General features: G+C 38.0%; 3 protein-coding genes across 3 annotated transcripts; 1 reads left to right on the top strand and 2 right to left on the bottom strand.

Moving 5' to 3' along the window:
• Positions 1–7,678: 7,678 nt before the first annotated feature.
• On the bottom strand, positions 7,679–10,941 carry cbx5 (chromobox homolog 5 (HP1 alpha homolog, Drosophila)). Its single transcript, XM_038287438.1, has 5 exons — positions 10,787–10,941; positions 10,108–10,288; positions 9,747–9,972; positions 9,371–9,471; positions 7,679–8,613 (listed from the first exon to the last, which is right to left on the bottom strand). The coding sequence occupies exons 2-5, from the start codon at positions 10,236–10,238 to the stop codon at positions 8,472–8,474; spliced, it is 600 nt and encodes a 199-aa protein (XP_038143366.1). The 5' UTR covers positions 10,239–10,288; positions 10,787–10,941; the 3' UTR covers positions 7,679–8,471.
• Positions 10,942–11,732: 791 nt separating this feature from the next.
• LOC119785046 (heterogeneous nuclear ribonucleoprotein A1-like) lies at positions 11,733–14,253 on the top strand. The gene is made up of 10 exons (XM_038287436.1): positions 11,733–11,744; positions 12,218–12,334; positions 12,406–12,552; positions 12,638–12,848; positions 12,932–13,078; positions 13,152–13,199; positions 13,270–13,407; positions 13,497–13,634; positions 13,711–13,780; positions 13,948–14,253. Exons 1-9 carry the CDS (start codon positions 11,733–11,735, stop codon positions 13,767–13,769), a joined length of 1,017 nt encoding a protein of 338 aa, XP_038143364.1. The 3' UTR covers positions 13,770–13,780; positions 13,948–14,253.
• Positions 14,254–14,938: 685 nt separating this feature from the next.
• Positions 14,939–20,941, bottom strand: nfe2 (nuclear factor, erythroid 2). The gene is made up of 4 exons (XM_038287435.1): positions 20,244–20,941; positions 18,809–18,887; positions 18,558–18,695; positions 14,939–16,487 (listed from the first exon to the last, which is right to left on the bottom strand). The coding sequence occupies exons 2-4, from the start codon at positions 18,854–18,856 to the stop codon at positions 15,240–15,242; spliced, it is 1,434 nt and encodes a 477-aa protein (XP_038143363.1). The 5' UTR covers positions 18,857–18,887; positions 20,244–20,941; the 3' UTR covers positions 14,939–15,239.
• Between the last annotated feature and the right edge of the window lie 5,394 nt (positions 20,942–26,335).

Below are 26,335 nucleotides of genomic sequence, written 5' to 3' on the forward strand. Positions count from 1 at the left end.
GGCGATGGCTGGGAGCACGGATGGGGGTGGGTGTTATGGTCAGCTCTGGGTCAGAAACACTGTCAAAGCTCTGGGCTGGCAGGAGGCCAGCCAATGATACGTGTCTGCTCTGAATGTTAATGGATTAACACTAACCACCCATACAGACTGGCCTGGGAAACTCAAGATTACTTTTAACGTCAAAGGCCGCCTACAAGTCGCTGTCGTAAATTCAGGGACACATGCTGTCTGCGGTAGCACGTCCAGTCAGGAGGCACAGAGGAGCAGGTGGGTGCCTCATCATGACCTTGCCTCTACATCCAAATGAGATGTGATCAGATAATGTAGACTGATGTAGTTGCTCATCTAAAATGTAGACTTTCTGTTTGTACATTGGGCCTGACTTTTGCAGGGGTGGTAGCTTTGAGCTGTAAGGTTTTATGGACCAAAAAACGTAACTTTCTGTAGAAACCAAATACTGAATTTAAAATTTATATCACAAACAAAAAGAAAACAAACTCCTGAACCAGCAACTCTGATTGAACAACCGCAAGCCGATACTACCTATGTTTATGTATGACAATGAAAAAGTCTTTGCATTTATTTTTCTTCACTTAATGATGAATGAAGATGATAATCCCCATTTTAAAAAGAGCAAAGGTGGGCATAAATTAGGTATAATGTAGTGAAACTCCCACCCTTAGCTGGCAGAAAAGGGCTTTCAATAAAAATATGTTTGTTATGAATATGCACAAAACAGCATTAGTTCTGATTATAAACTATTAAGGCCACAAGTGATTGGAGTTGGATTTATGGCATTGTTACATAAAAAGAGTAACTAGTTGAGTATATCTGTCTTTGAAAATCAGAGTAACTAGTAACTGTGCAAAGTAACTGTTCAGTTACCTTTTTTTTTTTTTATCTTAAATGCAGATTAATTTGGGCAACTTTCATGTTTTTGGTACCTGAATTCCTTTTTTGAGTATAATTATTAGATACAACATGTTTAAGATAACTGAAAACAATGTACACTAGTCTACACTTTTTTAGTATGTTTAGTGGGGCGCAAAGTCAAGACACCTGAAAGCTGCAATATATTTATGAAAATATAAAATTTTAAATTCATTATTCACAATGACACAATATGTATTAGCACTTGATATTTCTGCACAAGCTATGCCTGGTATACTGCAGGTGTCCTATTAGAAAATCATACAAATCAAGCAATATAAAAAAAAAATCAATAGGACTCAACTTGTTATCTCTGTATGAACAATAGGTAGTAACACTGACAAATTAAAGAGGAATGCTTTGCACAAAATGGTGTTGTTGACAGTTGAGATGATGCGAGGTGCTTCATTACCTGTTGGTTATTCACATGGAATAAGTCTCTTTTTCTGGACACAGGGGCAAGTAACGGGAACATTGTGCCTCTGGCTTTAACAATCCAAAAATAGTGGCTATGCTTTTGGTTTTAGAAAGCCATCATAGATTTTTCAAAGTTCTATATCATTACGCTTTTTTTTTTTTCTTGCTCTCAGTTTATGAGAGCAATCAGCATTTGCTGAACACATACAGGTCTGGTGAGTCTTTGGCAAGTCTTTGTTTATGGATCATTTGCAGAGGTCATGCATGTTTATGAGAATCTGTTTGAAATACCCAAATAAATAGTGGCGTATGATGGCACAGCTGTTATTGGTGCTACCTTGCACCAATATGTTTTTTTTGTTGTTGAAAACCCAGCCAGGGTCTTTCTGGAGGGAGTTTGGATGTCTATAACTCTATCTCTGTTCATTATGTGTTGTAGATATCCATCAGCCCCTAGAAAACCTTACCAGGGATAGGTTGGTAAAGAAAATGAATGAGTGGTTGGACAAATACATATGATAACTGTTGAAAAAATGTTGAAAAAAATAAATTAAGTGAGAATGTGCCTACCTATTAATCCATTTGAGTTCCTATGCATAGGAAATAATCTTCTTTAGGTAAGCAAATAAGCTGACTCTCTTTCCCAAATCATGCTAAATCCAGCCCACCTCCCACTCAGTATTTAAAAACTGCAGTTTCAACATTTTTTATCTCAACTCAAGGCCATTATTTGACAGAATTTTCTCTTAACTGCTGTAAGCAAACAACTTATGCTTGTCTAATGTGAATTCCCACATGGTAAAAAGAGCTGTCAAGAAAGGGTGCAGCCACAGCCCCAATTGCTAAGTGTAATTTAGCAGCAGGGGACAAAGAGCTAATCTTGCAGAAAAGCTTATACTACCAATTTAAAATCAATAAAGAAGCATTGTTGTTTTTTTTTAATACCTCCAGTTGAGTTGTGCTGTAAATAAGTGGCTTGGTTTGAAGCTCACAGTCATCTGTCCTCGGTGGGGGTGGGATTTCAGAGAGCGGCATTTAAAACCACTGACTGATTTAACTGCAAAGTTTCACACACATTTTGGCAGTAATGTACCCAATTTTTCCGAATCATTTTGCTGTTGCACTGCAAGCAATTGGGTGTAATTATGTCAATGGATAATTTCTGGTCATGCATTGATGAAGTGAAGCTCAGAAAAAAAATCATTAGCTGCATGGTTTTAAATTGCTAAAAGAAAAACAAGTGACATGTCTTGGGAAAAAAACTTATGGTGGTGGAATTTGTAATCCAATTATCTTATTCTAGTAAATAAAACACTGTAGTTTCCTATGATTTTCTGTCTCCGGTCTCCATAGACTCACTAAATGCCTTCAATCTTTTTCTTTTTCTTTCTTTTGCTCTCCCTCCTCTGTGCAAATTAATTTATGGTCTAATTACAAGACAAGCCCCCAGATATGAAGGAACACAAATCACTGGTCCTTACCAGATGGCAGAAAAACGGCACAGGATAATTGAAAATCTCGAAGTGGATCAATATTTAGAAGCCCAAGGTTACACAGAGTGTGACACTACTATTAACATGGAAATATGATGCATTACATCTGCAGGCAAATTGGCTTATGTGATTTGATGCTGGATGTATTCTATCAGGAAACCTGTTTGTGCATATTCTTCAATGGCTGTAGTTCTTAGCAGGTATCACTCTGCTGTCATAGTTCCACATGCATATGGGCAGCCATATTCAGACTACTGCAATCCTGCACCACACTGACCAGTTAGTGCTGTGTGGTGCAGGACTCGGGATCTCCTTTATGACACAATAGTGCCATGAAATCTTTAAGCCTTACAGTGTCACAGACTATCTCTGCCCACCCAACCCCTCTCTAGCATTTACCTCTGGCCTGTTAAAAATTATATCAGCGCATGGAGGGCAAGCATTAGCATTTGCATTTTATTGGAAGCACAGAGATTTAGAGCAGAGGATATATCAGCTCTGAGCAGACAGAATTAGTTAACAATGCATTACCTGCCTTTTATGGTGGCTATAACTCTTACCCCCTGGTGGGGAGAGGAGATGAAGGCAGGAGTGTGGAGGAGGAGAGGAGAGGTGGGAGGTGGAGGTGGAACCACAGCCAGCAGAAGGTGGGTGTTGAGAGCTGTGTGCCGCGCAAGAGGGGGACATTTAGAAAGTAGAGGCTTTGTCTGTGGTGCTTTACTGCACGTTAAGTGTGATCGCCACACAAATTAGAGCATCACTTTGCAATCACCTTCACACAGATCAGTGCTCAGCACCAAGGGGTGATGAGCCGGTTGTCACTGCAGACATTTTTATCTGCATGTAACAAGGAAGAGGAGACCCAGCTGGTTTGCAGCTGTGCTTACATGTTCTCAACAAAATACAATTTTCGCACTACTTTCATTTTCTCAATTCTTTGCTTAATTGCAACCAACTGGAAACCATTCATCTTTTTTCTTTTTTACATTTTTCTTTTTTTTGCACTCTGACATGAGTTTGTATTATCACATTTATCTCTTTGTTGTTTTAGTAGTATCCTTGAGCAAACTTTGACTATGATTGGACCCACTGCGTCACTCCGTTTTCCTCTCACCACAGCTGCATAGTAGCTCCCCCGGCACTCGTTTATTGTAATGTTCTTTGCAAGATGACCCCACCTCTGCTGCAGGCAATACCCTGTGGAACTCATTTGCACCTAGAAGTTACTAGTCAGAAGAGTATATCTGAAGTGCAAAGAGCCTGTTGCAAATAAATAAAAGAAATTACAGCAAGGTATAATCGCCATTAACACAAAGAGGGTTCGTTCCAGGATACACATGCAAAAATTGAACATTTGTCTACTTTATATGTAGGAATTAACAATATCAGGAATTGCCTAAGTCAAAAAAGGCATCACTAAGTCCTCTATAGCCTGGACCTTCAATACAGTTTGCATTTGAATTACCCTAAAAGACCTTTTTAGGGCAGTAATACCTTGTTTTTATTATTATTATCATTTATTAAGAAAGTGCTGCATGGTGGCACACTGGGTAGCACTGTTATCTTGCAGCAAGAAGGTTCTGATTTCAATTCTTTTTGCATGTTTGCATGTTCTCCCTGTGCATGCCTGGGTTCTCTTCAGGTACTCCAATCCCCCAACCCCACAGTCCATAAACATGGCTATTAGATTAATTGGCTTATCTTAATTGTCCTTAGGTGTAAATGTGTGTATGATTATTTGCTCTGTAACATAGTTGCGACCTGTCCAAGGTGTACCCCTCCTTTCTCCCTTAGACTGCTGGAGATAGGCACCAGCCCCACCGCTGCCCCGATGAAGAAAGCGGGAGAAGATGGATGGATGGATTCATTTAGAGTTCGACCTGCACTTCATTCTGTAGTTCCATAGATTCTACTGACGCTATGACTGGGATCCATTTGAGTGACCACAGTGGTTTCTTTAATAATAAAATCTACTGAGCTGAGTTTGTCAGCAAACTGTTTCAGGCTCCATAAAAAAGCCTGCCGTTCTCTGCCTTTGCCCAGCTTAATGGTCCCAAGGGTTGGATATTTACTAGTGACCTTTGCATTCCATTTGGAGTGTAAAAACCCTTTTGCAAGGAAAATTCCATTACTCTCAGTGTACCGTAGCTGCACTATAGGTGTGCGGACATTAAAAAGAGCTGCTATCCAGGCAAGCAAAAAAAAGAGAGAAAGAGAAGATAATAGAGGATAAAAAGAATAACCCTTGCAGTTCCTGTATTCTTGTGAAACAAGATTCATAGATTAAAATTGTGTTTAAAAATACATTTGTAAAATATTATATTTCCATTTAGAACTGAAGCCAGTTCAGGTTAAAAACCTCCTTTATACTCTGGCATTTGTATAAATTAGATGGAAATTCAGCTGCCTCACACATTACAGCATTCCAGTTTTCCATGTGCTGAGCTTGGTATTCAGGCTGTGTTATTTTCCCCTCGCTGGTATTTTTCTGATGCTCCATCACTGCCTTGGAATCGACCATGCATGAACCATAACGATCAGCCGGTTCACATCCGACCTTCACTGAGTCACACTTCATCTCCTTCTCCGATTATTTTTGCACATTTATCTTAGAGACAATTCCATAAGAGAAAAACAACAACAAACAGAGGCAGACTGACTTTGAGTGTTTTTCATGTACATGCGTTGTGACACCAAGCAGCAACTTTTACAAAGGTTTGCCTGTTTGTGTGGGTTGAAGGAAACAAGATGACAATCTCATTGCTGAATCTAAACACACATTAATCTGAGAGCTATTTTAGATTTTTCTCTAGTGAGAATATACTTATTCTGTAATGGTCACTGGATGCAACTAATGGTGCCATCTGCTGATTGAGAACAGTTAGTGCAACTCAAATTCTAAGCCAAAAATGTTAAGTAAAAAAAATCTCTTTTTAATCTCAGTCAATTGCTATAGTAAATTAAAGTATGTCTATGTCTAATAATAACAGAGATAAGAAAGTTTACAGAGTCATTTAACACATATATTTTAAGGGTATTTTTTTAATATAATTTAAATGATTATGGATTTACAGTCAGTTAATAATACCCACAAGAGGATTGCTTGTTGGCTTTTGTTCAGGTGTGTTTGGTGAACAGTTAAGCATTGTAATAACATGGTAACCTTAGCAGACTACCATAACATTCTACTCAAGTAAAAGCAGTAATAGTTCAACATATTTTGACTCGAACTAATGTAAAATGTCATTCAAGTTACTCAAGTATGAGTACAAAAGTATTTGGTTAGGTCAGTACAAAAGTACTGAGTGCTTTACTGTTCAAAATGTGATCAGATCATAGTATCATTCATCCTGTTTTAGAGACTAAAAGAACGAAATTAAGATACATATTTTGAAAATTGAACTCACTGCTCCAAATGAAATTTTTACTTAAATCATACAAGACCCTGTCTTATATATGTAATACATGTATAGTAGAACAGGGTACCTCCAGTGATAATATCCATTGTTTACTTCTTACTCTATGTTGTAATCCCTATCCGCAGTTAAATGTAATTTTATGTTTGCAAAACAAATAATTTTTGTAAAATTTGAGCTATGTCTGAAAATATTTAGAAAAGGGTTCTCTATTCAGTTAAATTATCCACATATTTTGTTCACTGGTACGTGACTGCTCTGATTTTGGACTAGAGAAAATGTGGGACAAATACCAACAAGTCAATGACAAATTTACTTTCCTTTGCAAATATTTTTGGCTAATGGACAGTCCAGCCTTTTTAGCTAGGCAAGACATTCCTAACAGACTCGTTGGTTCGGGTGAGGCTTAAAACAAAAATAAAAGCTCAAGCCCTGGTCCTACATAACTGTACACCAACTCTTGAGCCATTTAATTTCCTGCAAATCTTTAAAACGCTGCACAAATCTGCAGACATCCTTTTCCATACCTCTATCTGTATATGTTCTTTAGTCATTTGAGGCTTATCCTTCTAAGGGTTTAAAATAACATCTGCTGCTTAAGTCTTTTCCACATTCTTCCTTGGGACTTATGTCATATTTCTCTTAATAGTTTTACCAGGACTATATATTTTACCTTTATGGAGGGGGGGGGGGGGGGGGGGGGGGGGGGGGGGGGGGGAGAATAGATTCTACTATATCTAAACAGACATGTTGGGGGAAAAAAATTATTTGAACCAAATTACTAAAAAAAATAACATTAAGACATTTCCAACTTAGCTGCCTGGAGGGAAATCAGCTCAAACGTGTGGCACACAAAAGCTCAGACACCTACTTCAACACACAAAAAAGAAAGTTTTATTAAAAGGGGGCTACTATACACATACCTGTAACTTTCATTTCACACACACACACAAAAAAATTTGAAAAAAAAATGGCAAAAACATTTCTGATCAAGAGGGGGAAAAAGTTATACAATGAACTATTGGTATAAAAAGAAATACCATCACCCCTTTCTCAGGGGGAATTTGGAATTGGCTAAAGATTTGGTCCAAAGTGAAAACCAAACCACATCAATGATGTGTACATTAAAAAGTTTGTCTAAGCACCCATAAGATTTTAACTGTTGAGTTTAAATGACCAATTATAAACCACAGACATTACCATCAACATCCACATTTTCTCAACTTTGACACGTTTCACCATAAATGCAAAAATTTGGTTCCTTAATGTTGAACTCTGTAATTAAATTTAGCTGCCACTAGGTGGCAAACTCTAATAGGGGCCAGGAATTTTTTTCCCCCCCACCCAAGACCTGTGGATATCAACCTGTGAAATATTCTGAATAATCTCAGACTACAGCAAGAAGAAAAAAAAAAAAAAAAATGTAAAGAGAGTAAAATGTTTTATTGTACTTCATCACAGTCATGTGACGTTTTTTAAAAATTACAACATATGAGGATAACCGGCAACAAAAGAAAATACAAAAGCCACTATGCAGTGAAGAGAGTCGTTTAAAACTCAGAATATTTTGGAAAACATGAAAAACAAAACTATACGATTAAAAACAGCTTTTAAAAGTGATAAGCAGTCCTACATGATTAAAAATAGTTCTTAAAAGGATGCGATGAAGCAGTCAAGAAAATACTGATGCAGCTGCTTCACAAATACAAACGCTATTGTTGTTTTACTATGGGGAGACACAGATCAGTGATTTAAAATTTAGAACAGGATGCCATGGTAATACAGTATGCACCCCGCTTCTCAAAATTAATATGCTTATTACATCTTAAAATTTAAATTTGTGCATTTCTTTCTGCTATAATCGCATCCTTTTTAGTCCTAAGAACATATGCTAGGATAATAAAAAAAGTTAAATCGATATAAAGACAAAGACAGTGACTCTTTCCCCCTGTAGCACATCACCCACAGCCACTGCAGCTCCTTTTTGGATGTACCCCCACCCCAGCAGTCTGTGGCCATTGCGCTCTGATCAGGGCATGGATAGAGGAAACGACAACCATGTCTGTCATCTTCGTGTCAGTTGACATGGTATAAGTGAAAGATGGGGGGAGATTTCAGGTGTTTGAGAAAAAAAAAAAAAAAAAACTACAAAAAAAAAATAAAGTCTGACTCAAGGTTGTCCCTGCAGTGGAGTGTTCCTCTTGAGTCGAGGCACTCATGCGGTGACAGCATCCTTCTCCTTCTTGTCGCTGTCTTCGTGCCAGGTGAGACGCTCTTCGTAGAAGGCTATGACGATCTGTGGACACTTATGATTGGCCTCCTTGGCAAGTACAAGATCCGCCTCATCGGAATCTTTCCTGTAAGAGAATTAGAAATCATCTGTACCATCCTCGGATTTTAGCATAAGTTGCACACCTTCAGTTTTATTCATCTGAATCTTTCGCTGCAGATTACTGAAGAATAGTATGAATAAGCAGCAAAAAAAAAACACACATAACGCTGATTGATAAGCATTTTACTCTGAGGCCATTAGAGCTACCTGCAAAATCCCAGGGTTAAAATTCATATCAAAATATGGGTTTCTATACAGTATTAAAAAAAAGAATCTAAATATACATGCATCACTTAACCCCTAGAAACTAGATTGTTTCACTACATTAAACACAATACGCAAATGGAGAAATCTGGAAGGTTAATTTCCCCGCAAATGTGGCTCATTTATGGCCTTATGTCATAACACCTTTACATTAGGATTAGGACAGCAAGTCTCATCTAATAGCAGAAACTAGAGAAGCAGCTGAGCATTTAATGACAAACATTCCCATTACACTTAAATACTCATTTATGTTTATCCAACTTTATTTGGATACATCTCACTTTGTGAAAGTTGCTTAAAAAAAAAAAAACCTAATTTACCTTGATGCAAGTTGGGTCTAATGATTTAATCCAACATTGCACTACAAGTTTGCAGATAGACACTGCATTGAGGGTATGAAAAATATTGTCTAAATGTCAAATTCAACAATTTATCATCCTAAAAAGGTCAATGAAAAGTTATTGTGATGCAGTGATCTCAGCAGTGCAAAGTGCTCCTAAAAATATGTCAAAACCTACCACTTCATGAGAAACATCAAGTCTCCACACGAGTCAGTTGCTCCGATGATCTTCTCCGGCTCAAGGCCCCTCTCAAACCCACGTGCCACTAGGATTTCATCCTGAAACAAAACCAGTGTCATCGAAAACCATGAAAAACAAAAGCTAAAATATACAAAATATATATTTCAACTATACTTCAACATATCAAATACATAAATAGAAGTTATCAAAGTAAAATTAATAATGAACCATTTGAAAATCTCACTTAAAGACAAATCAGTGTCAAAATTATTTCCCACACCCCTTTATAACAATAAACAAAACAGTCCCAGGTGCTATATCAAGCTGAACGTATACATACAAATGTGCTGCATTACTATGTGCATTTACGTACCTCTTTCTTTTTCTTGGGCTTGCTACTGCCCTCTTCATCATCATCAGAGCTCCTCTTCTTGGAGCTGCTGGATTCTTTTGAACGCCCTGAAGAACCAGTTGTAGATTTGCTGGCCCCGCTGCTTGGTGCAGAAGTCCCACTATTGCCTTTCTTGTAGGTCTTCATAAACTCTGCTATCAGCTCAGGACAGTCCAGATTCTTTTCTGGCTCCCATGTGTTGTGCTTGCTGCAATATAGTAGAACATGTTCTGGCTGGGTCATGGTAAGAGGGTTTTGTACCTAAATTAAAGGCTTTAAAAATATTATAATCATCATGGTGTGCATCATATCATATGCATGTAGTCCTCGATTCTTAACTTACTCTGAGTATCCTTTCCATTTAAGGAAAAACTCCACTCTTCCTTTCACCACCCTCCGATCCAGCACCTTCTCCACAACATATTCTTCCTCTTCAGAGGATGAGGATTCTTCGTCGCGAGACTTTTTGCCCATGGCACAGTCCGGAGCCTAGCAACACGCTGACACAGGCCTTCGATACTTCCCTGTTCACGAGGATACACAAAACAGCGTTAACCCAAATACAACGCAACCTGACACATAATATATTTAAACAAATGCAAATACACCCCAAATGATGCATATCCTACGCGAAAGTTATAGTTAAGTGGTACCTAATGGCCCAATTTGACACAAGAGTAGCAGAAAGGAAACGTTTTATTGTGGTGTATCCCTTCTGCAACATGCTATCACTGCGAAAATGGGATGCATCCAAAGTGAAATATCGACAAATGTGTTTTTTATTTCAATGCTTGGAGCAAATATATACCCAAACTAAAACTGTGCAATATAGCATTTGCACAAAAGCTGCACATTGCAACGATGTTTGATGCCGTCCTGAGCTAGCCCAGCCCTTGCTTTCCAAGTTAGCTTGTCATGTAGCCTGGCTAGCTACCGTTTTAACAAGCATGCCGTCTATACATATCAAACAACTAATTCATACTTCCAATATTAATCATCTTGTTGGCGGAGCATTTCCTTACCGTACGGACAGTAAAAAGGAGCGTTTTTCGGGCACTTAACGGCAGGCTTGTATCCCGTCTATTGTGAAGCAGCAGAGAGGCCGAACGCAAAGGCTACTTTAGCATTTAGCTTCCACACAGGTGCTGTGCGCAGAAAAAGCGCGCCTTAAAGCGTACAACGATTGAACCCGCCCCTTTTTCTCTGATAACATGTGCCATTTTTAGGAATATTTTCAATTATTCTTTGCCTTTTAAAAATTCTGTATCGATTTTGGTTTATTTTTTGTCATTAACGTTTAAATTTCACCACATTTAGGAGGGTTTCATGTTGTTTTAATCCTTCCAAAGCCTATTATTTTTCAGTGATTTCATATAAAATACGTATCCTTTAAACTATTTTCAATTTGTTTTGGTCTTTATATAGTTGATCTTACTTAAATATTAAACACATTTTCATATGTAGTTTGGCAGTACTAGAGGTTTGCTAAATCTGTTTGCGTTATTAAATCTTCCTGTGAATGGCTTTTATGTCCTTTGGGATAATTAATTGTCTGCCTTTCTCAGTGGATCTATTTGGGCCGTTGCAAATGTTGCAAATTATTTCAAAAACGTGAATGTATAGTAACTTAAACTAGATCAACCCCAGAATGAATTCTGCAATTTCAACTAATTTGTGGATAAATTGATGGCATGGAAGTCACTAGATCGCCATTTTCCTGTAATTTTAAAAAAAATGTTCTCCTGTCTAGTGATTGGTTATTCATTGTGATTGGCAGAGCGAAGACCAATTAAAATGCGACCCAAACCGATAAGCCGACGCAGCGGGAACCATCACCCAATGGTAGCACAGAAGAGGCGTATCTTTCCCTATTTATTGTGCTATCCAGAAAAAAGTCCGGTCTCGCCTGACGCAGAATCGCTGCTCTGCGGCTGTACTACAAGGAGGCTTCAAGGATAAACCTACAAGATGTCGAAAGACGTAAGTTAGACGTATTTCTTCACGCATTTCGGCCCGGTAAATATATCCTATACGTCTTAAAATGGCTAAAGTTTGGATTTGATGCTTAATTTGTTCGATCGTAGACACGATGTCTTCAGCTCCTCTCGCTTACAGCAGAGCGGCCATTTTATAATATCTGGGGCTCGTGGTCTTTTGTTCTCGTCGCCAGCGGTTGACGAAATTTAAAAGTGAAAAGTGGCGTTTTACACTAATACACATTAGCCCTCTACAGATATAAACTAAAGTTAGTGGTTCAGTAGTTCGCATTTAATACGTAGCATTCCATGCCATTAACCGAGCGACATGCGTTAATGGCGGCGACGGCTCCCTCCTCCGCCATGATGAAGAGGGGGAGGGGGTTACTTATTTACACACATTTCACTTATTATGAAAATGTTATCAAGAATGCATTAGCTTGACCATTATGAAGAACTTAATATGTGTCTGTTTAGGTCCCTCGTGAACCAGAGCAGCTCCGCAAGCTGTTTATTGGAGGCCTGAGCTTCGAGACGACAGACGAGAGCCTGCGTGCTCATTTTGAACAATGGGGGTCCCTTACAGACTGCGTGGTACGTATGTGTTAAATGCTTTCATTTATTGTAGTTTAAAGTGCAGTTGTTTAAAAAGGTTGTTTCTTTAGGTCATGAGAGATCCCAACAGCAAGCGGTCCAGGGGTTTTGGCTTTGTTACCTATTCCTCAGTACAGGAAGTTGATGCGGCAATGGCTGCCCGTCCTCACAAAGTGGATGGGAGGGTCGTGGAGCCTAAACGTGCTGTGTCCAGAGAAGTATGAAACATGCAATGGCAGTCGTAATTTAATCAATGTAGTTTACAGATTTCTTTTTGACTAATACATTCATTTGTTCTTTTAGGACTCAAACCGCCCAGGTGCTCACGTAACTGTGAAGAAAATCTTTGTGGGAGGCATCAAAGAGGACACTGAGGAGTGTCACCTTCGGGATTATTTTCAACAGTTTGGCAAAATCGAGGTCATTGACATTATGACCGACCGCGGCACTGGAAAGAAGAGGGGCTTTGCTTTCGTCACCTTTGATGACCACGATTCAGTGGACAGGATTGTCAGTAAGTAAATGGGCATCCTTGTTTCAATGGGAATTTTCTGTTGCAGACAGTGCTGATTTAGTTTTTTCTTCTCTCTTGTGCAGTTCAAAAATATCACACCATAAACTCTCACAACTGCGAAGTCAGGAAGGCCCTGACTAAGCAGGAAATGCAAAGCGTAGGAATGGGAATGAGAGGAGGACGCAGCAGCGGGGGAAGGCCATATGATTACGACAGAGGCTTCAACCAGGGTAGGACTTGTGAGCAAAACTGTTGTTATGGTAATCTCAATTAAGCCTCATATTGTTTTCTTTGTGATTTAAGGTAGCAGAGGTAGATATGGAGATGGTCCTAATAATTGGAACGATGGCGGTAAGTGTCTTGGTACGCATTTATTTTGTATTTTTGGTGAATCTTGGAGCTAAATCGGTCTGTGTATTAGGTTATGGAGGTGGCCCTGGAGGTCCTGGTGGATACGGCAACGGTGGAAACAGGGGCTATAACCAGGGTTACAACCAGGGTGGTGGAGGCGGCGGCGGTGGAGGCTATGGTGGAAACGGCTACGACAGCAACGGTTATGGTAAAGACCTACAGAGCATTAATTTACGTTTTAATAGTGTTTTTGGTACACCTCGCTTTACTTTTTTTTTTCCGCCTTTTCTGTTCAAGGTAACTGTGGTGGCGGTGGTGGAGGCGGCGGCAGTGGCTACAACAACATGGGCCATTACGACCCCCAGGCCTCTAACTTTGGTCCAATGAAGAACAACTTTGGAGGTGGTGGCGGCGGCGGTGGAGGCAGGAGCTTCGGTAAGCATTTTGATTTTCACATTTGGTGAAAGTATACCTACTGAGCCTATAAGTAAATCAAACCTGTGTCTCTCAGGTGGCTATGGAGGCGGCTCCAACAATCCTGGTGGCTATGGCCGACAGGGGCGATTCTAAGACTTCGAGTGGTAAGGATCTAACCACTTGTTTTAGCTTGTATTTTGTCTGAAAAACCAAAGTTTTATCATTGCAGGACATCTTTGAGTAGTGATAACTAAAAAGAAAATACACTGTGGATGTCAGGTCATACAAAGTCAGTGCATAGTTAACAATGTTGTTCCATATTGTTCAACAGGACTGATTACTTAGGAGAGGAGAGCAAGGAGAGGAGAGCAAGCGAAGTGACAGGGCAGCTGCAGGTTTACCTCCTAAATCTGCTCAGCCAAGCAGTTGTGGCAGGTTACAGCTGCTACAAGAAGAGATGAACTTTAGATAAATCATGGAGGGCCTTCAATTAAACGTTGTCTTCTGTTTTTTTTCTTTCAACAAAATGTGTTTATAAAAAGCATTCCAATGAGGGTTTTATGTTTTATCTTTGAGTCTGGTTTTTATTTGTAACTGCTTCAAATCACTGAAATAAACCCACCTTTCAGTTTTTTAAGTCGTGTTAGATTTGTTTATTTTATGTAGTGGTATGGGTAAGGGAGGGTGCACTGTTAGATGTTGTGCAGAGTGGGGATCAGGGCAATACTGAATGATTGCCAGGGCAATGCTGAATGAGGCATTTGGGAAGGAAAGGAGAACCCAGCATCTACAGCTCTGGTTAAGAAGTGTGCAAATACTATCATCATAAAGAGGCCATCACTTGGTACAGACTCTACCCTCATTTCAACAAAGATCAACTGGAAGATGCTAGCTTACATCTAAAGTGAGGCTAGCCATGGAAGCAAGCTAAGGGAGAGAAGTAGCAAAGCCATCGCCAGGATCATTGAAGCAGGGGAGAGTGAGAACAGAGGCCTGAGGCTAGCTGAAAGAAGCTACCAAAACGCTTAAATGCTGTTCGTAGGTAAGACCAGACTTCTCAACAATACAGTAAATCTAACCTTTGAATTGTAGCTGGTAGTCGGTTTTATGGCCAGCAATGGTGTAAACATAAATTTATTCTTCAGTGTCGATGGTAACATTGACCTCTGTAATTGTGAATGGAGGTCAAATATTGCATGCATTAATTTTCTCAATGTGAAATACTGCCTGTTCACTCACTTAACTGTTTCTTTCCAGAAAGTTCCAGTGGTGCCCAAAATGTGACTCATTTCCACGACATGACTCAGACAGGTATTAAGAAACACACTTACATTTGTCCTTTTATTATAAATTATTCATTTAATCCCCTACCCCCCCTCAACAGGTTAACTGGACATGTGTTCAGTGCAGAAGTGTTAACTTCACTGAAGACTGCTGTGCAATCTTTTAATTCTTTTTACATCCTTTTTTAATAAAGTACTTTTATACATTTTATAAATTGTGTGGTCTTGCTCATTTTTAGGAAGTGGATCTTTACAGTTGCATATTAGGAATGTGGACCAAAAATAAGTCACAAATGGCTAGTTAGCCCAGCTTGATTTTAAAAAGTAAAAACGGCAGGAATTAACATTGATCTCTCTTGTCCATTGAGTGGGGTACCAAATAAATATTTCCATCAGGGGTTTGCTGTAAAGAATATTCATCTATGGAGTAAGGCTGGCCATCTTCATCCCTTAAGTGAGAGAAAACTTCTCTATAGAGGTCTGAGAGTCGGCATTTGATGAAAGCCAAGCTACGTTGGAACTCCAGCCGCTCTTGCGCCAGGTGTTCTCTTTGGGCCTGCAGGTGATTCAGTTCCCTTTCAAGATGGACGATGCTCTCCAGCTTTCTCTTCCTGCAGTTTTGGGCTGCCACCTTGTTCTTGCCTCTGCGTCTAATGTCTCTGACCAGTGCAAGTTGAGTATCTGTCAAAGTATACTGTGTGAGGAGCTCGTTGAAGTCATCGACTGGGAGGTTGATTATCTTGTCCAATGGGAAGGGAATCTTCAGAGCCATAGCTCTGCGCTCATCTCTGCTAAGAGGAGTAGGATTTGAACTGCCTCCTTGTGATTTTGTGTTCATGCCATATGAGCTCCCTCTGCTGGGCATTGTAGAATTGTATGGGTCAGCCATAACGCCGGTTTGTGTCAGGGGGCGGGGATTCATGGAGCAATTTTGTGTGTGAGAGAAACTGGGTTGAGGTGAAAAATAAGGTGGATGTCCACCAGAGTGTAAATATGGAAAAGTTTGGCTCTGGTAATCCATTGGGTAACTGTGACCCCTTCTGCCATGCTCATTCACTCTTTCTGATTCACAGTCTGCATAAAGTGTACCTGTATCTATGTTTTGGTAAGCAGGTGCACTAACAGGATTGTCTGGGGAGGCCAAAGGTGGGCTGGATCCCAGTGAGAGACCAGAATCTGATTCCAGGTCATCCCCTGAGCGGACATGTGCGTTGTGTCCATGTGTAGTCCACAGCATGTGCCTACTTAAGCCCTGAGAGGTGCTGGTGTTGGGTCTCCTATGACCCTGAATGGTGCCTGACATACTTATAACCGATGACTGAGTCTGAGAGGAGATGGGTAACATTCTTTGAGGAAGTTGTGAATCTGCATTTCCATACACTGCGCCTGTATTGCTGCTTAGACGATGGCTGGAAGGCAGCGCTCCAGGGTAGCATCCCTCATATGTGTCAATGGTACTCAGCTCACAAGCAGTAGAAGGGGCCTCTGAGTGACCCTGGGTCATCCCAAACTCTCCAGCAGGGGCCACAGGCTGCATAGACTGATACTGTGCAGCTTCGTATGAGCCTTCACTTTGGGCTTCAAACTCCTGTGACAAAAGATAAAAACAGTTAATAGCATTTTGCCAGTATGCCATAATTGGCTGTATGTGTGTGTATATATATATATATATTTTTTTTTTTTTTTTGCTTTAAGGGGCATTTACCAAATGTTAATATTAAAGTTGGATTTTCAAAAAGGCAGATATCAAGATACATACAGTACATTAAGGCATTTATTTGTACTTCATCCATAAAACTTACTGGGAAATAAAAACAAATCCCTTTTGTGCTAGCCGGGCAAAATATGAACCTCCATAACTGAAAAAGGCGTTTGATAGATTTCTGTTTGTCAACAAGACAATGGAACGTCTTCACTACTTGCCCTAAAAAAGTTAAAGTTTTGGAATAAAAATCAGGCCTCCTGAAGGTAATGTAATGTCATTTAGCAGTGTGCATATTATTTATAAAAAAAAAAAAAAACTGCATTGCTGCGTACTCTTAATGCTATGAGTGAGGCAATTTACGACAACCACTGATAAATCCTACCTACCCTACCTAAATAGCAAAAGGAAGAGATGATAAGTTTATGAGCTCTTTGGACCTTTATGTTCTGCTGCTAGTAATTAAAGCCAAATTCTTTCATACTGCAAATAGTTGGCTTAATCACTGAAGCCTGTTTAAGTGTGAGATTCACTTTGTCGTTATATCTGTAAATCCACAGTAAATATAATCATATCTTAATTGTAACTTGTTTAGGGCCCTCTTTTAGTTTGCAAAAATATTTAATGACCCTTCCATTTACCCCCCGACCCACCAACTTTTTAAACAACCGAATAAATCTCAAAATAGTTTTTGTTTACAGAAGTACTTTTACGTTAACTGTCTGAACTAAATTCTCTTTTTGAAGTAGTTTTATTCTGCTAACTTTACTTTTACCTGAGTAACATTAGGAAGTAAAACTTCTCTTAATTGAGTAAAATGTTTTGCTGTTTTTTTTTTATCCGAAATGCAGCATACACTACAGGTTAGTGCACAAGCTTTGTTGGTTTTATGTTACTTTCTATCTTAAAACCCATCTTTAGATAAACACACAACAAACAGATGATATTTAGATATTTATTGATATTTAATTAAAATGCTTTTGTACTTTATGCTATTTTGCCAAAAGTATTAAGGCACACCTCCAAATCTGGAACTGGTTGTTCCAATCATGTCAAAGGTTGCGGGTTGGTAAAGTTTGACAGGCCTGCACAGATACCTGCCATCAGTGAATAAAAGCAGATTCTTCAGTTCTTTTTGTTTTTACAGGTCATTATGAACCATTGCAAACCCTGAGGAAGATAGTACACAGTCACAGTATATTTAAAGTTGCTTTTGCGGAGCAGGGATCCATCAACAAACTTTACCTCATATTAGGAATATTGTGTTGTCAAAGTTCCTGTAGGCCCACGTATAAACCAGGTAATAAAATACCTAGGTAAAATAGTATATATACAATAACTTTTATGTTTTGTTTTTTTATTTCAGTCTTTAAATCACCAGAATTTGTACACAATATATGATTGCTTGTTTTTTTTATAGTATTGTACAGTCATGGTACAAGTTACAACAATCTACAAGCTTCACTTCCTTTTCTATTTGCATGAATTCATTTTCTAATGTGTTGCTTTTGTGAAAATGTTTAAAATTAATAAAGAGCTTTTTTGATTTTCAGAAAAGATTATTGCACTTCTATCTTTTTAATTATTGATTGATTTAAGATGTTTCCCATAATGAATTAATGTCAATTGTTATATTTAGCAAAAAAGTTTATTAAAAGTCTAAATGATGCTCTCATTTGAATTTTTTTTTTTATATGCTTTGGCAAGTAAAATCTTTTTTCATCTTTAGGCGTGGAAATAATTGTCACCAGTCTGTTTTGTTTTTTTTATTAATCAGTTTCTTTAGTTAACACTTAGTTATGCCGTCTTTTGCATGTGTCAAAAAAGAAAAAAAACAAGATCCACTGCAAAAACAAGTATATTTCTACATTACTTTTAACCAGTAGATAGAGTAATTGTTTTTAAACTGTCTGTTGTTAAAATGTTACTAAAAATAGTTTTGGAAGTCAGCTTTACCTGGAGCTCAGTGATGGCCATCAACTCCTGCCAAGCCATATCCATCTCTGTGTCCTGCAGATGTCCATGAGGCCTGACTCCATTACAGTTAGCAGGCATGGATACCCCCCCACACAGCCTGCCTGGAGTAGCCACAACCTTGTATAGAAAAACATCATTTATTTGTATGTATATATAAAAATAATTCATTCTAGAACCTATACGCTGCATAGTATAGAGGTTCCTGATTTTCATATTGTGTGTGGACTTACCTCACAGGGCCTCCTCAAAGGGAGAACGCAATTGGCTGTTGAGCACATTTAGGAGAAGCTTGCACTGCAACATGTACACCTGGTGGAGACACAGAGCAATTTGTGATCTACTGTCCTCTCATCACAAACTGGTGCACCACACACATCTCAAGAAAATTACACATCTGTGAGCCTTTCAACACTAATAGGAGACTGTTCTGGTGTTCTGAAGGTTCTTCTGTAGCTCATAAAAGGATAATTTCAGTTGAATTGACTTCTCCTATCAGCTGTTCCAGGGTGCAGCTATGTCAAACCCTGATAAGGCAAACTGCGTCTTCAGAAAGAGACTGAGGACAGATGGCTGTTAAGGAAAATTTGCTCTCAATTTCTGCAAGTTTGATATTTTTTTTAAACTGATTTAAATGGAATTGGAAGGAGATCATTAGTAAAATTCCTTTCAAATTTATTTAGGAACTGCTGGTCTATTCTCACATTCACTGAATAATGGATCAATTACTCAATGAGCTATATTCTGTTTAAGATCCTGTAAGACGGAGCCTACTTTTAACCCATTTTGAAGATACTGTGTGTCTTGTAAAATGATTTAAGAAAACTGAAAAAGAAAAAGGGGTTATAGTAATATGTGCTTTAAGACTAATTCACTGACAGTGATAAAGAAAAAACTGCAGAGTATTTTCTAAAACACCTAAAACTTATCGTTGCCTTCACCTTTTTCACAATAAGTTTTTAAAAAGAATATTATTTTTTCTCCCATGAATTATGAATATTAAAAATAGTTTGAATAATAACTAAAGGACTTGGTATAGCCAAATATATCCATGTATTTATTTATATACATTCAGTCATTCACAAAGACTATTTCATGTCCTTTATATGGACATATGATAAGCATGAGATACCAAATTTCATATAAATGTTTTTTGTTTTGATATTGCTTGTTTTTTGTAGGGATTTTTTTACATCATAATGCATAAATTAAAGTAACGTACATTTTCAAACTTTCTTTTAAAAGATTTGACGTGCAGCTATTTAAAACTGCCACGTGTAAGTTGTCTGCCAATCTGTGATTATGTGAAATAGGATATTGTGGCAAATATGTTATGCAGTAAAGATTTCTGTCATATTATGGCTTTCCCCCCTCATTTAGTTATAGGATCAAAAGCATCTATAGGAATTTTCTTTTCTGTTTTTTTGTTGTTGTTTTTTTTTGTTAAATGCTTGACTTAGAGTTAAATAGAAATTAAACTTTGCTCTGAATGAGTAATTATATTGATTAACGCATGTTATACAATTGTTAAATTTTTGATTATAGTATTCTGACTTTTATTTCTATATTAAAAATGCATAATATGTGAAAGTTTTGATACAATAACAATCTGGATAACTTGGAAATAAAACATTTTATAAAGCAAAAGGGAATTATAAATCTACATACCTGAGCAACATCTTCATCATCTCCAGCAGGTGATGAGGAACAGAAAACTTATGTGAGGCACAGTCCCAGAGGTGACTACGAGAAAATTACTCAAAGCCTTCGTGACCGATGACAAGAGGTGTGACACATGAGGCCTCCTGCTCTATCTCTTCTCTAACTGTGAACCTCTGTTCAGCTGCACATACGGCCACCAGCATAAATGGGATGGCTCGGTGCAGACAAACGCAATCTTCCTGTAAAGCACCCACACCAGCCCCCCTTTTTTTTCTCTTTTCTTTGCACTCTTGTATCCTTAATAGCAAACCTGCACCCCAGCCTCCAAATTTCCCTTTTGCCCTCACAAGAAACCACAAACCAACAGTCTGGCACACACCACGGCAATCATTCTGTCAGTCAACAGTGTGGTAGGTAAATGTTTACAAACCTACCAAAATATGAAGCCATTTTCACTCTAATTGTGAAGTATACACCTAAAGGGATCAGATCAAAGAATTGAACCAGAATTAAAAAAGCTGTGTGGATGTCTCTGGTCCAAAACCACACAAAAACAACGTCCTCCAAAATCCTCCAACAGGGAAAAGGTATGATGAGTGTGATTTGAAGCACCTGGAGTCAGAGGCAGCATTGCTACGAGGGCCTTGCTGAACGCTCGGAGGCAGGACTGAGACTCAGTTTAGTGGGGCTGGAATGCACACCCCTCCGACAGGTAAGAAAGACAGCATTGTTCCTTTATCTGGCAGAGCAACCGCCAAGGGAGATACAGGAGCAGGGGAAGAATGAAGGGGAGCGTGTCTTACATAGCAAGTGACCATTGAAATCCCACACAAAAAATCCCCCTCATTGCCCGGATCTAAAACCAGAAGAGGGAACTTACAAAGGCTTTTATGTTCCTTGTCACCATTGTATTTTACTGCACCTCTCACACAAATTAGTGACTAATAATATCAAGCTGATTTATTATTCATTTTTTTCCTATTTCCATTCGGCTTGCATTAGAATAGACAATAGCAAGACCATGTCCTACATTGACACAGATGACTATAGAGTTATGATAACAGTCAGTCAACACATTTTAATTTGAACTCTAAACCAATGATTAACTGTAAAAATCACTTATTATAGTAGAAAGTGCATCATATTCAGTTTTTTTTCTGAAACATTTTGTGAGATCTTGTGCTTAATTAAATTATATGCTCTCATAATACTCTCATAAACTATGCATTTTTATTTTCACCAAATAAAAAAAGAACAGCATAGTTGCAAGATGAACTATTAATTTAAACTATATTGCAATACTACCAGGAACTTGTAATGAAAAATAAAGCTTGTTTTCACTATGTTAAAATAAAAATGTTGAGCAGATTCCCTGTTGAAGTATATTGCATAATTATAGGGGCACCTACATCACTTAAATTTAGATTTAAAGTATTTCAATTTCAAAGGTTTTGTGGCATGATATTATTGCAGTATAATACTCCACTTAAAATCACAAATGATTTAGTGACAATGTTTTTGGTTGGGGTAGGAAATGTAGGTGGGTGACAAAGTCAAGAAAGGTGAACATCTACCAGGAATCCAGATAGGGACTTCCCAACTCAAGTTCCTAGCACCCAGCCCCTGACTCAACCAATGCCACAGCATGCCCTGTTATTACAGAAACCACAGCGGTTTGAAATCTGGACACAGTTCCCAGGTCAACGCCCACATTCCCAGTTTGTGTTTGTTTGCTCCAATTAGTCTTTGACATCTCTGTTTTACTGTCTGCCTAGAGCTCAGATATCCCATCGGAGTTTGCTTTTCATACTCCTCACGGGTGCACAGATGATTTTTCTTTAAAAAAAAACACAGCAGGCGGAGTTGTTGGTAACACCCATAGTTGACTAAACTCAAGCTTCATTTATCTTAATGGCCCTGAAACCCAAAGGCTAAACATAGTAGCTTGTGTCTTGTTCAGTTTCTTGCACACGATACAGCTCCCTTTTATTGCTTTGTCTTAACTTGGTTTGTGTATCTAGGAAAACTATCAGACACAAATGGAAATCACTATGCAGCAAAATGGGTTCACACAGAAGGTTGTGGTATCAAAAAAGGGAATGTTTTCAGAGTCAGCTTCTGGGAAGAGGGGAAAAAACTAGTGACAGCAAATCATCTTTGATAAATAGAAGCCGGGGCGTGTTCTGAAATAAAAAGAATTACAGTTTCATGTTTTTTAAGATGAACAAAGCAGACGAAAAGAAAAATAAATAATCAAATTACACACAAAACAAAATCAAATGAAAATTATGTACAGCTGCAGTAAATTTTTAAGCATGTCCTAAATACATGTTTATTATCAAGTGTAGCAAATTGCTCCAGTTTGGATTGAATTGTGATTTTCCTTTAAGATGGAAAAGTGCTATTTTCTTGACAGTGGACAGAATATTATTGATCTGTTGGACCCTGTTGGTCCCTTAGAATTTTTAGAGTGCGATCTTATGTATCATTTCAATTATGTGTGTTTTATTTTATGGTTGTTCAACTTTAGCTGTGCCTATACAAATGGAGAACAGTAATATATATTCAAGGTTGAGATCGTAATTTCTCTTGATTTTTTTTCACTCTTCAGATGCCCTATAAAACTAAACAAGCCACTTTGTCTCTTGCATTTTTTGCCAATGTCTTCTGTTTAGCATGCTTTTATAAAATACATTATCCAGGAAATTTGTATTCTAGTTTTAATTGTGTATTTCTCTATTTCTGGAAATCCCTTTCAAACTTAATTTGTTTTCAATGAAGAAAAGCATTTATGTTTACTGTAAATCTATCATTTGGATATGGAATCAAGGAAAATAAACAGGTTAGGTATGTTAAGAGGTCTTAAATGTAAATACTTGTTTGGATTGAGATTAGTAAAGTAATAAATAATGATTATGGATGGGTGGATATATTAGAATTTCATGGTGAAAAATTATTTGTATGTAAGCGGCTGCTGGAACAGCTGACATTTGATAAACCAACAAGCCGAGAGATGTTAGGTTTGCATCTTTTCATTTTTATTGAATTCAAAATCTCCTTTACGTAATGACTCCACAAAGATGTTTACTAAACTTAAATTGATTTTAATTATAGCAAGTCCTCTGTCGTTCTTCTCTGTGACAACTATTAATGTTCACAACGTTGCTGTGACTTGAAGGTGAGAAAATGAGGAACCTAAACATGCAGCATCATTCTTCTGAATGTCTCAATAAAACCTGCGCTTATCTCAAGATGTCCAGATTATGATAACGTTTTGCAACAGCAGCATTGCACTTTTGGATTATTTTCCGATAGCTTTCAGTTGACATTTGTGCGTATTTCTTTCTTTTTTTTTTTATGCAGCAATTGTGTTAAAGAGTTGGTTTTACTCTCAGACTTACACTCATCATGTAAGGCTTCATAAATTTTTGTGTATACATGCTGCATGCATCTTTTTGTGTGTTTAAATGCAATCCATGTGCTCAAAGCATGCAAAGCCTGGTTGACAATATAAACAGAGATGGAAGGCAGGGAAAGGAGGATGTTGGCTGGCGGAAGCTCTGCTTAATGCTGATAAAAGGAGCGCTTGGTTCTGAGGAAGGGAACTGCTAACTGCTGTGGTTGCTGGCATATGCAGTGGAGAGGGGAACAACCCACACTTTGACACCACTACCCTTCTACTTATGTAAAAATGCACATTATTCAATATTTGTGAGAAATACTTTGAGCGATTGACAGAAATGACACATATAGAGCAAAAAATGCACTACAGGTGTATAGTTTTTCAGAACAGAAGAGCTTGTTTTTTTGTTGGAAAAAAGGTGTTTTTTTTATCGTGAGCTTTAATCATTATTCATTCTCATCTCACCTCAAAGTTAGCAAGCATTATTTATTTTCTGTGTGCTAAATTATGCTGACTCATTTGTCAATCTTTACTCATCACCCACTGTAATTGTCATCATTATTACTGTGGTAAAATCACCTATAAACTCCAATATATATTTAATAAATGAGAGGGCATGACATCCAAAGATCGTTTTACCCTGTCTGAGTTAAAAGCAGCATGCTGTTTCCTCTCCACTCATGGCAATTTTGAAATGTTAGGGGCTGTATTGTGTAAACATAGCGCTGTCTTGCAACACTTCATAGTTCTTTACCACAATACTGTTATAAATAAGTGTCAAATAAGTTTATATCTCTTCATTGCACTAGTTCTCTGGAGGATTAATTTAGGTACATCGATTTCTTTCCAGTAATATTTGAAACACTTGACCAAAAGGATCTAACAGTAAGACCAAACAATGATGTCATTTGTGGACTAAGATAGAGGGAAATCCCCATCAACCAGCCTTTTCCAAACGTTTCCCAGAAGTGGGAAGTAAGATAATTGGAGTTGGTTAAATGTGGGAGGATCCAGAAAAAAAGATGCTTATGAGCAGGAGAAACTGAAAAAGTCCTGTGAATTTAGCAAATTCTGGTTACTATGTTGCCCTACAACAAACAGCGAGTTCTACGTGTCACAGAACTTCTGGTTAAGCACAGCTGAGATTTGATTTCTCAGTAGTCCTGTAATTCTATTCAGTCTATGTACAATCTCTAGTTTATATAAATAACAAGTATTTAAACCAAAAGCTTTCCAGTCAAATAACTTGATTACTGACCAAGATGTGGAAGTAATAATTATACAACGTTAGCAATTGTGAATGTTACCAATGATGTTTCCATGGATTGTATTGTTGGAAGTTTTTCTTCATTCGCCAGCTTTATTATTTACACATTAGCAAAGGGTTGGAACCCCTTTGTCTATACAAGTTTCTTAATTTGTGTCATAGCCTTAGCAAACGATATTTTGCTTCATTTTTTTTCTTCTTTATTTTTTAAAATAATTCTTCTTTTCTTCCATCTCCAGTTGAGTTTGTTGTCTAGCTGAACATCAAGGTATTTATACCCCTCCAATTCTTCTCCCATTATTCTAATAAAATTGGATTTGTTCCTGTTTCTGCTGAAATCTACAATCATCTCCCTTGTTTTGTTCACATTCAGGGCCAGATGACTGTTTCCAAACCATGCCAGAAAGCAGTCCACCAGCTCACTGTACTTAGGTTCTTGTACATTTTTGTTACACTCAGTGACTGTAGAGTCATTTGAGTATTTCTGCTGATGACAGGATACTGTCCTGTATTGGAAGTCAGAGGTGTACAGAGTAAAAAAATGATGAGAGTGCCATCCCCTGTGGTGCTCCTGTGTTGCTGAATATTTGGTAAGATACTTGACTGGTCTCAAAAACCGTGATCTCTTTGTTGGAGAGTCTTTGATCCAGGCAATTGCTTAGGGCTCCTCCTGAGCCTTCTGGTGTGTCTGACAAAGTAGATCATAAAGTAAACCATATTCTGGAACTGCTGTAGTGTCTTAAGATCTGTTGATTGTGGAAACCATTTGAACTGGGTTTAAATGAAAAATCATTTAAATTTTGCAATGTGGTGCATTACTTTGATAGGAGCATTTTGGCCATAAAAAGATTGAACAAGCTCAATAGTTTTTAGGCTGTTGCATCAGGTTAGGTATGTTAAGAGAGACAGCAAGGCCATAGCTAAGTCTGTAGCCATAGCTAAGACTGTAAGACTTAAGTTTGTAATAAGGCCCCAGCTGTAGGCTGGTAGATTTCAATGTTATGGAAGATAAATATAGAGGCCTGAAATGCATACTTGGGATGAAACTAAAAGCAATTAGTTGGTTTGAGACATAATTAGACATGGACGTCAATAGATGGCAATGATGAACCCACCACTGCTGAAGATAACTGCACATTAAGAGAATGGCAGCTATTATCTCTTCTGGAGGAAGCATTTGGTAAAAAAAAAAAAAAAAAAGGTGATATTGTGCAAGCTTACTTACATGGAAGTTTTAATAACTGATCACTCAACCCTACCAGTAATACCACGGATGGGGAAAAGTTAAAACCACTGATTATCTCTTTATCAAATGACCTCGTAATCGCTTGGATGTATCAGGAAGGTATTTTATGTTCAATGATGATGTGTTAGAAGCAAGCAAATCAGCATGAATCAAGGTTTCAGCTGATTTTATGAAGAACATTT

This window comes from Cyprinodon tularosa, unplaced genomic scaffold, assembly GCF_016077235.1.
Source record: "Cyprinodon tularosa strain WSP-4 unplaced genomic scaffold, ASM1607723v1 ctg239, whole genome shotgun sequence".
Taxonomy (NCBI): domain Eukaryota; kingdom Metazoa; phylum Chordata; class Actinopteri; order Cyprinodontiformes; family Cyprinodontidae; genus Cyprinodon; species Cyprinodon tularosa.